General features: G+C 32.7%; 1 protein-coding gene across 1 annotated transcript; it reads left to right on the forward strand.

Moving 5' to 3' along the window:
- Positions 1-975: 975 nt before the first annotated feature.
- LOC125073537 lies at positions 976-11,646 on the forward strand. Its single transcript, XM_047684397.1, has 7 exons — positions 976-1,459; positions 3,273-3,479; positions 4,542-4,606; positions 4,950-5,083; positions 8,019-8,092; positions 9,399-9,545; positions 10,331-11,646. Exons 1-7 carry the CDS (start codon positions 976-978, stop codon positions 11,644-11,646), a joined length of 2,427 nt encoding a protein of 808 aa, XP_047540353.1.
- Positions 11,647-12,947: the final 1,301 nt, after the last annotated feature.

A 12,947-nucleotide genomic window follows, 5' to 3' on the forward strand; every position in this document is an offset into this window, starting at 1 on the left:
AATTATAGATACTAAAAAAACCTAAACTGAACAACGGAAATGAATTGCCATTTAAGAAGCGGATAAACTGAGAAATGGCAACCCCTTCTTTATTTGGAATAGCTTGATTTCAGAATGCAAAGTTCATTCTCATATTATCAATTCGTTAACTATATTTCCCTTTAAAACATATGATTTTTTATATATTTATAATTATGATTCATACTTATTACCACATTTAAAAAAGCCCATCGGTCTTCCTGTACTAGATCACAAAGCTCAATTGATAAAATAGATTTAAAAAAATTGAATACGAACATAAAAATTGAAACACTTAAATCAAACAATATATTAAATCCGAAAACCTGTAAGAATACAGATGAATTATTTGTATATGAATGTGAAAATAAAAATTGAATCGGAGCAGAACATAATAATATTCTTTTAATGAAAAATCAACTCTTTTCATTGGCAATAAAGTTGTAAATTAAATGAGTGTTGTTATATCATGTTTATCAATTAAAACTTGTTAAAATTAAACGTGATCGATATTAAATCTACTGAGCCATATAAGGTCGTTTCCTTTACCAGAACTACTACAAATTAGTTTTACAAGACGATGGTAGGTTTATATTTGTTAGTAATCGTTTTACATTTAAGTAATTTAAATATAATCAATGCTGGTAAGTATATCGTTAACAAATATTTTTCAATTTATATCATATATGTTTATAAATATATATGTCTTTTTTGTATTCATTAGACTCGACGATCTGTGAACGTAATAAGACGTACAAATTTGAAAATATCACATGCATTTGTAACGAAAATGGGGAATGGCCAAATAATCAATGTCGTTTACGTTTCCAAACATTAAAAGCTAATGAGACAAATTGTGAACCGGGTAAACTTATATTTATTGAATGCAATGTTTGTCGATGTGGTAGAAATGGCAAGATTGATAAAGATCAATGTACAAAGCATGAATGTAAAGCTATGGAAAAATCTAGACGTTCTAGTTCTTTAGAGACTAAATGTGAACCAAATAAATGGTATTCGTTTGCTCCTTGCCGAATCTGCTATTGCGTAAATGAACATAGGTTAATATGCAACAATAAAAATGAAGGCACGAAAGTGAAACTTGGTACGTATGCATTAAGTGAATGTGATGATAACCTTATGCAAGACATGAAAGAACTAAAGAACGACAATAAGCCTTTAAGATATGGGGAACAAAGTGAAAACAATGGCCATAAACAAATTAATAAATCCAGCGTTGAATCAGATGAAAATGAATCAGAGACTATTGAAGAAAATAATACGAAATACAACCAATTTACAGCCAACAAAGCTAAGAACAAACGTGTTAAAAATTATAATGATTTATCTGAATCTGAAAAGTCGAAGATAAAAAAACATGAAGTTAGAAAAGTAACCTTAACCGATGCTGATGGGCAGTCTAAGGAGGACGAGAATCTAAGTAAAAATAAAATCTTAAGGTTCAAACTTCCGAATGTATTTGACAATTTGTTGAATTTAGTGTTAAGAAAATCAATGGTATCTCTTAATTCGGGAAATAATTGTAAACCAGGAAGTACAATGAAAGTTGAATGTAATACGTGCTTTTGTTTAACAAACGGTAAAATGCTATGTACGGAAAAAAAATGCCAATAAATGTTACAATATCTTTGTACTCTACATCAGTTCTTGTTTATCTTTTATTTCGCTCGTCATATTTTCGAGTGATCCATCAAGCGGAGATTTACCCAGACTAACGATGTTTAAGGTTTCTCCTCAGGAAACTCTACATTCTTCTCGAGTAACACTCTCCTCTGTATCCGATCTTTCATCGAAAAAATAAGCGTTAGTTTCTTTAGGTTTTGGACGAAACTCTTCATTTTTAACAAAGACTACATTAGGAACAATGATCGTTGAATAAATATTTCATACTGCAGGAATTTCACAAACAAGATCCAAATATTTGCTTAAATTTTCTTTTTCAGCTTTACCGTGATTATCCTCAAGTGGAACACGATATCAACAATTATTGCTTGGCACGCTGCTCGATCCAAAACCATGGGTTCAGGTTTATTGTTTAGGGTCATCTTGGGAATTAAACGAGCACCTCCTAACAAATTCCTTTGATATTTAATATATGTAAATAATCATATATTGACAAAAAAAAAAACAAACAATACCCGCTGAGTTACTTCGCCAGTACTTCTCTGGTCAGAGTTTTCCTTTCCGAACCGGTGGTAGTGTTTAATTTGACAATCAAAAGTAAGTGTAATGCTTCAAAAGTAATTGTAAATAAAGGAATTTGATTTGATTTGAGTGACTTAAATATATCAATCATAAAATAAAGGATAATAAATAAATAATTGATCCAATGAGCAATGTGTATAATAATTTTCATTAATGCATAGAAAACAATGCAGATCAAATTGTTGATGGATGATTTTTGATACTTACTAAATGAAAATGATTTAGATACGATATTACAGTTTTGTTAAATAGACATTTAGATTAGATATTTCACAAACTGTATTTTTAATTCGTCATAATATTTTGATATCTCGTCTCATCAAAGGTTGGTTAAAATACATTACATATAACATTTTTTTTATGACTGTTCTCTTAAATTGACTAATGTTAGGTATGAAACAATAGTATTTTTAATTTAATGCTACGAAAGTAAAATGTTTATATCATTTTATTGCAGATTGCGAAATTAATTAAAAAAGTCTTTTCAATAAAGTCTTTTATTAATCACAAGTCAATTCTTAGTACATTTTAAGCGTGAAATTAATTTTATAGTTATAGGTTTACATTAAAAATATGTTTTTCTATTAGATATTAGAATATGTTCCATGGTGTGCTATTTTTAGTTTCATTATCACATCTTCCTCATAAAATAAATTTACAAAGTAAGTTAATTTAAGCTCGCATTATATTTTTTATGATAACATTTTCTCAAAATCTTTTTCTTTAAGGTGTTTGCGTGCCGAATACGTATTTTGTACTGAACGGTCGTGTTTGCTTCTGCAATTATCAAGGCAGGTGGACTGACGATAATTGCAAAACGATACCACGAAGGCAGTCATGTGAATCCGGTCAAATAATCTGGCAAGGTTGTAAGCAATGTATTTGTAAAAGCAACAGTCAACTTCAATGCACTAGCGCGTATTGTCATAATACGACAAAATCTTCCAGTCAAAGTCTGTCTGAATATAGTCAAAGATGCACGCCTTTTCAATCATACTATGTCAATTGTAGTCTTTGTATTTGTTCAGCATCAGGGATATCGTCTGATGCTAAATGTTCTATTGACAAATCATGTAATGTAGACTCACAGACTGTCGACATCACAACAGTTACCAAAATGAACTGTATGCCCAGCGTCATGTACTTATTTCCATGTGTGCAATGTCTTTGTTCTGAAAATGGTGACTTCGTCGCCGATAAATGCTTAGAGAAATGTCAATTTCAAGCACATCAGAGTAAGTGTATTGCTGGTACACTTTATAGAAATGATTGCAATGTCTGTCGATGTCCAAATAATAGCATACCAAACGAGAAACTTTGTACAAAAGTTAATTGCAATAATTCCAAACGTGTGAACTTTTTGAGAAGCGGTTCAAAACAATGTGTTCCGTATACTTTTACGGCACCTAAATGTCTTTATTGTGACTGTTCAAACGGAACTGTAAATGAAAATTCTTGTCTTGAACTGGATTGCTCTATAACATCTGATTTCAAATATAACACGCAGCTAGGATCGTGCATTACCGGCGAACTGGTCCCTATTTGTATGGAATGTTATTGTTTTAATAATGGACTGACCAATGAAACATATTGTACCAGAAATTGCTCTTATCAAAGTAAATTAAATATTTTGGAAAAAGTTTTGAAAGATGGTCTTATTGACCATAATCTTAAAGATAAGAGGAATGTAAATAATATTGGAGCAAATGGTACTTGTAAGCCTAATCAAATATATTACAAGAATGGCAGTTATTGTATATGTCCAGAGAATAATTACAAAGATGATAAAAATAAACTATGCACTTCTGTCATTGAAAGTTATAATCAAGTATCTCGCATAAAACATCCAGAAAATATGAATTGTGAACCAAATACATTTGTCAATTTTGATTGCAACACGTGTTACTGTTTCAAGAACGGTAAGATTGATCCTAAATGGTGTACGTACGATGACTGTGAAGCTAAACAAAAAATACAAGAGTCACATAAATTACATCCATTTCGAAATTCTGTTGAACACCCGAATGAAACCTGCGTACCCGGATCTATATCAAAAGTTAAGTGCAATTTTTGTATTTGTACGGAAAGCGGTAAATTAGCGGACAGAGCATGCACGAAAAACATTTGTTTTAGCAGCTTCGAATTCATAGATGACAAATTTACATGTGAACCTCTTGCTTATTATGAGGTCGACTGTAATGTTTGCTACTGTCCACACGATGGACTTAAAAATGTTGATAAATGCACAAGTAACAAATGTGAAAAGAGTTTTTTGAGGACCGATAACTGTGTGCCAGGTCAGCTGTTCAGTGATGAATGCAAGGTGTGTGTATGTCCAAGAAACGGCAATAAAGCCGACAAGGTATGCACTAATAGTACATGCGGTACCCTACCGTGGAATACCATTGAACTAACACCTAGCCTCTTGCAAAATCAAGTTCGTGACCCAACAACAAGGAAACTAGACTTATGTTTTCCGGGTGAGGAATTTACAATCGGATGCGATTTTTGTGTATGTCCCGATTTAGGTTTGAAGATTTATGCAACTTGCGAACCTTTACTTTGTGATGAAAAAAGTGATGAAGGAAATATTTCTTCGGATGTCGTTATGAAACCCTTGAAACAATGGGTAAAGTATTAGTTTCCTGTATATATCTATATTTACATGTATATATGTTTTAATTCAAATGTTGATTGGCATTTAGGGTAGTAGTCATAGAGAACTCCAAAGACCTGGAATCAGAGTTCGTAGAGATATCCACGAAGATTGCTTTTCATACAATATCTCGCACAGCGCTGAAAGAAAAGAATGCACGCCTGGATCAATGTACATCATCAGGTATATTAAATAACTTTAAAGAAATATAAAATATATTATTCATATTTAAATATGTAAATATTATATTGACAGTATATTTAAAATTTATAAATAAGGTGTATGCAGTGCATCTGTCCTTATGTCGGCAATATTAACAATTTTTGTCGTCCGCTGCCCAAATCGTTCTACTGTGAAGAGGCTTTCCCTGGATTCAATTACCTGTCAATGGGCCGAAGAAATCAAAAAAATGGTATATCAATATACTCTTATATAAGATGGTCTAGGTAGATGCCAATTTCTCAACACTTACTATACCGCTAAGCATCGATACTTAGTGTTGCTATATTTTAGTTTTGATGGAATAGTTACATAGATACATTGGCAGCATGTAATTTTCCCACTGTGGGGCTTATATCTCTTCTCCCTTTGAGGAGAAGTTTTGAGCATTAGTGATACAAATATTTTTTTTAAAACAAGCGTTTTAGTAATAGGTCGTCATTTAACTAATTCTAAAGAGCCTACTTCATTATCTTGGAGTGCTTGACAGACATGCTTGACACTCGTCAAACATCGTACAACTTTAGCTGTATCTTTACTTTAGTGTGCGTTTACTAGTGGCCAACCGTTGGCCGCTATATTTTCAACGCGTTCTCAGCTTCAACTGTCTATCGAGACATAAATAATCAAAGATCATATATTGCAGTTACAACTGTCACACACGAAGTTGATAATGTTAAAATTGAAGAAACTCAACTAACACTTAAAATAAAACATATAAATCATACGTTACACAAATGTCATAAATCAGGAAAAATGACGGACGAATGTTTTGTGTGCGAATGCGAAAATGAAAATGTAATCATAGAAGAACATTGCTACAAAAGCGACGAAAGGAAATGTGTTAATGCAAAACCGACGTTTTTCGAATGGGAATAGAGTTGAAAATTAAATGATTCTTAAAACAATTTTGTGATTTAATTAAAACTTGGTCAACGTAAACGTGATCGGTATTGTGTTTACTGATTAATATGAACTTGCTTTATTTGTGAGAAATATTTATACTTAAATTATTAATACAAGCGTGGTGGTAATACAAGTGTTTTTAATTTTATATCAGTGTAATTTAAAAATAATTCATGCCAGTGACATGATACATGAATAATATTCCTCATTATTAGTTTTTTGTATTAGCTACGTGCCCCAGTTTCACACGGGTACAATAAGAGTCTGTATACAAACTTTAGATTAAAAAAAAATGAAAAATCCTTGTTTTTCTGGCTATGAAAGTTAAAATTCTAGGCTCTCTTCCATAATATGCTAGTATTATACATTAAAACCTTCTTGAATCACGCTGTTTATTTATGAAAACCGTATTAAAATCCGCTGCGTTGTTTAAGAGATCTATGCGTATGGAGACTTTGCCTTACACTATATAGAGATAATAAAGATTTAAGTTAATTGGTTTTGGCTATAGTTATTAGTAGGCGTTGTTGCTTAAATGTTTACATTACATTACATTAACAGCCTGTAAATTTCCCACTGCTGAGCTAAGGCCTCCTCTCTCTTTGAGGACAAAGTTTGGAGCATATTCCACCACGCTGCTCCAATGCGGGTTGGTGGATATACATATGACAGAATTTCATTGAAATTAGACTCCTGCAGGTTTCCACGCTATGTTTAAGATGCACGCGGCACTGGGCCATCTCGGCATAAATGTTTATCGCTGTATAATATTCGATAGTCAAAAAATTAACCAATCAACCAAAGGCTTGTAGTGCTGTTCGATCAACTATTAAGATACAATAGGTTGCCCGGAATATGACATTAAGCAAATATTGTGATTTCCTATATGTTTGTACAATATTCACATTGACGACATAGTTATTGAAACATCTAAAGCATTCAATAAGATATTGCTCTACCCATTGTACGGTATCCTCTTAGGACGGTTTAACTCCTAAGATTTCAACAAAGTTTTTTCTAAAAAAGTAATCGCCAGGTTATTTATTTTTGTTTCAACTGGTGTACCCCAAGGTTCGTAACTTGGTCCTGTATTATTTAAGATTTTTGTTAACAATTTTACGCCGCGATTTCATAAGTTTGCGGGTTCAAATCATGCAGATCAATAGTGTTGAAACATTTTTGCAGAAAACGGACCTGCACGAACGCCTATAAAAGTTATTTATATTTCAAAGAGATTTTTTTTCGTAGTGACAGTGCCACTGTTGCAAATTTCTGCACAGCATTGTCAAATTCGAAATGATTAATACCGGATGTTGATTTTTAGGCATATCTGGATTGTTAAATCTATTGACAACTTTATTTTTTAATAATCAAGGTCAAGGAAGGCAATGAAACAAAAAAAAACGATGATAAAGGATATCGCAGCCATATGCCAGCCGCTAAAGTGTCAAGTCAGTTGCTTATATACACATAAAATGTATATCTTTTGCAATCTTATCGTGGTTGCTTTATGTAAATCAACTTTAAAATTATCTACTATATTTATTTAGTAAAATATATAAAGGTTTAATTAATACTTTTATGTTGCCATGATTATACCCATTTTATGATTTGCATTAAAGCCTTGAATAAAATCCCAAAAAATATACACCGTTAGTATATAACAAAAACCGATAAGGACCAGTGGAAGAAAACTGCGTTTATTTTAATCTTGGAAGTAAATTATACTTAAATCAATTAAATTTTCATGTATTGACAGAAATTTAATTATTGTTGGCTTTTTACTGTTAATAGGAGGTTTGATTGGATCTTTTCGTTTGTTAGAATCAATTAATAACATCGTTGTTAATTACTAGAGGTAATTTCATACTGTATTACAAAATAAGGTATGAAGTCAAAGTCAACGATTTGGGTAGTGACACTTACTCACAGTTTTTCTGATCAACGTTTGTGTAAAGAGATTTTCTTTAAACGAAAATTAAATATTATTTAGTCTTGCTATGTATTCCTTATTAATTTTACTACTATTCCACTTAACAGGAGTTCTAACATACTCTCATCAAAAACGTGAGTAAACTTTTTGAATTTTTTATAGAAATTTATATATTGTTGTCCGATTTTGTTAGGGTGGTAAGAATTAAATTTTTGATGATTAAAAAATAATCCTGCACCCAACCGTGTATCAGTGTCACCAACAGGGTACAAACCCATTAAAAAAGACAAGGTATTCAAGGAACACATTCAGGTACAGAAGATTTGAAAAAAAAGAACCGAGATGGCCTAGTGGTTAGAACACGTGCATCTTAACCCATGATTTCGGGTTCAAACCCAGGCAGGCACCACTAATTTTCATGTACTTAATTTGTGTTTATAATTCATCTCGTGCTCGGCGGCGAAGGAAAACATCGTGAGGAAACCTGCATGTGTCTAATTTCAACGAAATTCTGCCACATGTGTAATCCACAAACCCGCATTGGAGCAGCGTGGTGGAATATGCTTCAAACCTTCTCCTCAAAGGGAGAGGAGGCCTTAGCCCAGCAGTGGGAAATTTACAGGCTGCTAATGTGTTACGATTTGAATACTATATAATATAAAATACACGATAACAGCGACGTCAGATTTTGTAATTTATTTCTCAGTATTAAGCCAACATGAAAAAATGAATCACCTAACAGCCTATTCCAGTCGAAGCAGGACTAAAGATAAACAAACTTTAGATTTACGTGTTTCATGCGATTTGCTTATAGCTCGTCTATATTGTGCACTACTAAGAGTTTATGATTATATAATATACCTTTATTTATAATATAACACTATTACACTTAACTATTTATATCCTCTTAATTTTAATTTCCAAAATTCCGATAACATTTTCGTCGACGGTCAAAACGGCTTTTTTTCGCAAATCCATGTTGAATATCATAGATTAATCAAGCTCTAGAGTCTAGACCAATGCCATCGCGTCTATTTGCTGTCAAATGTTATTTGTTTGGCTTTTTCTCCCGTTATGATTGGAATAGAGTATAGATCCACGAATATAAAAATACCGACAAAATTTAAGGTAGACTTTAATCGGGTTTAATTCAATAACTTTACTGAAAATAAATTTTGTAAATGAGAATACATATGTAGATGATCAAATTAGATGGTAGCAAGGATACCACTCGTTTTGGTATTTAATCGAATAAATTTTTTAATCGAATAAATTTTGCCAGTGTACCCATGGTGATCGCAGGAAAAAAAAACGGTAATTAAGTTGATGTCGAAGATGCTAAGTATGAATAATCTTCTTCATGACAAATGCATATATGTGCGGCCTTTCATGATCAACCACATGTTCATCCTGAAGTTTAATTCCCTTGATATATTTCAGCGCTCGAAAACAAATTATGGAGTGAAAAATGTAAAAAAAATTCCGTTGTTTTAAACGATTGCAATTGGTGTTGGTGTGATTCTAGACAACGGTATCAATGCAAAGCTCGCGTGTGTGACGAGATCGATATGTTTGGACACTATAATGGTAACAATAATATATATTTATCATTTAAGGAGCCGAGATGGCCCAGTTATTAGAACGCGTGCAAACCCAGACCGGGACCACTGAATTTTCCTGTGCTTAATTTGTGTTTATATTTCATCTCGTGCTCGGCGGTGAAGGAAATCATCGTGAGGAAACCTGCATGTGTCTAATTTCAACGAAATTCTGCCACATGTGTATTCCACCAACACGCATTGAAGCAGCGTGGTGGAATATGCTCCAAACCTTCTCCTCAAAGGGACAGGAGGCCTTAGCCCAGCAGTGAGAAATTTACAGGCTGCTAATAATTATTTATTTAATAACACAGAACTCCAACAGACAAATACGAATTTAGTAGATCGCTTTAAAATATGTCCCCAATTTTTGGAGAATACAACAAAATACATTGATAAATAATGTTGATCTATTGTTTAGAAAGTATGTACATACATTTATATGTATTCCCAGTGTAAAAAAAAATATATCATAAAATAACAAATATTTTTTAAGAAGATTAAAAACCAAATTGACTTACCTTTAAGGGAAAAACTAAATTGGTCGGTGTTGCACATGCGCTTTTTGTACCCTCGACAAAGTTTTATAATGATCCGACGAATAGTTTAGACGTGTAAGTGCAACAAACAAATAACAATAAATTAACTCAGTTTCACATTTAAAATATTAATTGGCATGCCATTAGACGCCAGTAACGTTTACGTTAGTGCCAATAACTGTCAAGTTCAAACGGTAACATACATAATAAGGTATTAAGAACACATTATTTACAGATGCCATTCGGGACATAGATGTAGGAATGGAAGGACGTGGCGCTTGGCGTTCTAAAGCAACGTCCTGCTCACCAGGAGTGCATTACCAACGCGGGAAAGTGCTGTGTGTTTGCGACGAAGACGGCAACTGGCCTAATCCAGTCTGTAAAGCTCTCTTCCTTGTTCTATACGTGGTTAACCTTACAGGAAAAACGAATTTAACAGATTGGGAACCATGCACTCCCACCAAGCTTTACTTTGTCGGTTGCAATGTCTGTTTCTGCCCATATACAGGCTTTTTGGATCCGAAGTTATGTACAAAAAGAGAATGCGATGATTCACCGTATCCGATTCTAGATGTAAAAGAAGGTCCGCCGTTGATATCGGACACCAATGTAACTAATAACAATTTAGAAGTATACGGACCATGTAATGCCGAAATTCAATACAAGCTCGGCTGTATGAAGTGTTTATGCGTCGGTAATAACAAACTCGTATGTGATAACTGTGTGAACGAAAAAAGCCGTGACATAACGTTTACAGATCAACAACCGATAGCTAGAAACAATTATGACAGCTACTGCAATGGAAAGAAAACCGGTGAAATATTCAAGATGAACTGCAACTACTGCCATTGTGATAGAAAACGTAATCTATTTTGCACCGCAAAGAAATGCATCGAACCGCGTGACGTAAAACTAAAATCACAATTCAAAATTGGTGAGGGTGTTCAACTTAGGAATGCGGTTGCACCCCCGGACGACCAGAGCTGCTTATCTGGTACACAGTACAAAAGAGATTGCAACACTTGTAAATGTGTTAAGCTAAGGGGCGGCACTAAAGTTGTTGACTGTACAGTTGAAAATTGCGGCCTGAGAAGTCCGATGGAAATCCAAAAACAGGATTGCGTTGAGAGATCATACTACAAGGTTGATTGCAAACTTTGTTATTGTTATATGGAGGACGATGTAAAGCATCAAGTATGTCAAATGGATGACCAATGTGTCCAAAATCTGGTGTTAAATGAACGGACGAAAGAAACGAAATTGAAATCAGTCGATACCCAAGACGGTTACTGCGAACCGTTGCATGTGTATCGGAATAATTGCAACATGTGCCGCTGTTTATCAGATGGTAAAACGTATATGTGTACGTCTAAAGTTTGTGTCGAGCGTTCGATCGATAATCTACCGGTAGATATAGTCCCGGTACAGATGCCATATAACGCACCCTGTTCTGCGGGGCGTTCTTATAAATTGGATTGTAATGTGTGCTATTGTCTATCAAATGGCAATGCTGTTTGTACCACTAATGATTGTGCTAACGAAGATGTTTAATAATAAACGATACGGTATTACCTACGGCTTTTTTATTGATTTCTTTGCCCACTTTTTGTTATGCTTTCGATACTAGATTAAATTTTCACACTCATTCATCTTCCTGAAATGAGTCGAGAACTCTACGTCTAATTCCCGACAAATAGCCTTAGTGCAATCAGAACTTTTTATAATAATTAAAATATTATAATTTGACTTAAGTCATTTTTTGTGACGAATTAATATTTTATTTAAAAAAAAAATTAACTACTTTCATGGAGCACGACCTCTTCTAAAAAATTGGCAACATAATGAGGCTTTTCGTGTTTTTTTACGAGGAATTAAGAATACAAAAATTAAAGTTTAGAATACAATATATAATGTCAAAGACAATTAAACCTAAGAATGATATTTATTTTAAATAAGTAACACATTTAATTAAGCAATATTTTATTTCCAACAATGTTATTTTTTTAACAATTACGTCTTTTTGGAATTTAATCAGAAAATAATTATTAAATAAATCTTAAAATTAAAAGATTCAATATTCTATAAAAAAAATAAAATTTGTCTCGTTTGTGCTAAAATAATAAAAAATTAAAAAAAGAACAGTATAAATACAATAATTGTGACATTTGAATGATAAAAAAATAATACCAATAATAAAATCAAAATGTTCAATATTTAATACTTTATACATCATATTCGACAAATGTTCATATTCTAAAACAGAATTGTATATTTTCAGATTTGTAAGCTTAATCTGTGATAATTTTAACCATAGCCGGTTCTGATCACAAAGACATGAACAAAACTTGTTCATTGAAATGATTTTGACATTAAATTGGTTTTCACATTGAAATGACTTTGACATTGAATTAACTTTGACATTCTTCGAGACCTTGAATAATATATGACATTAATTATAGATTCGTGAAATAATTGCGTTTTGAACGTCTGCGTCTGCTTTTATTGGAACTTTGGAAGTAAAAATTACTAATGAATATCTCAGCTATATTCTGCTATATATCACTTAACTAATTTCATTTTATTTCCAAAGTTCCGATAACCGATTCGTTGACGTTCAAATCGCCATTTTATCGCAAACCCATACTGAATATTAAAGGTTATTCAAACCAATGGTATCGCGTCAATTTGACGTCAGGTGTTGGGTTTTTCCTCTTGTGGTTAGGATATACTATATGTGTAAGCATGATAGAGCTATATCTTATTGTATTAAAAGAGATAAATCTAAGAGCAAGTTTTGTTGGTGGAATATGCTTTTCCATAGCATAATATATAAATAAAACAATATTTATGTC

This window comes from Vanessa atalanta, chromosome 24 (assembly GCF_905147765.1).
Source record: "Vanessa atalanta chromosome 24, ilVanAtal1.2, whole genome shotgun sequence".
Taxonomy (NCBI): Eukaryota; Metazoa; Arthropoda; class Insecta; order Lepidoptera; family Nymphalidae; genus Vanessa; species Vanessa atalanta.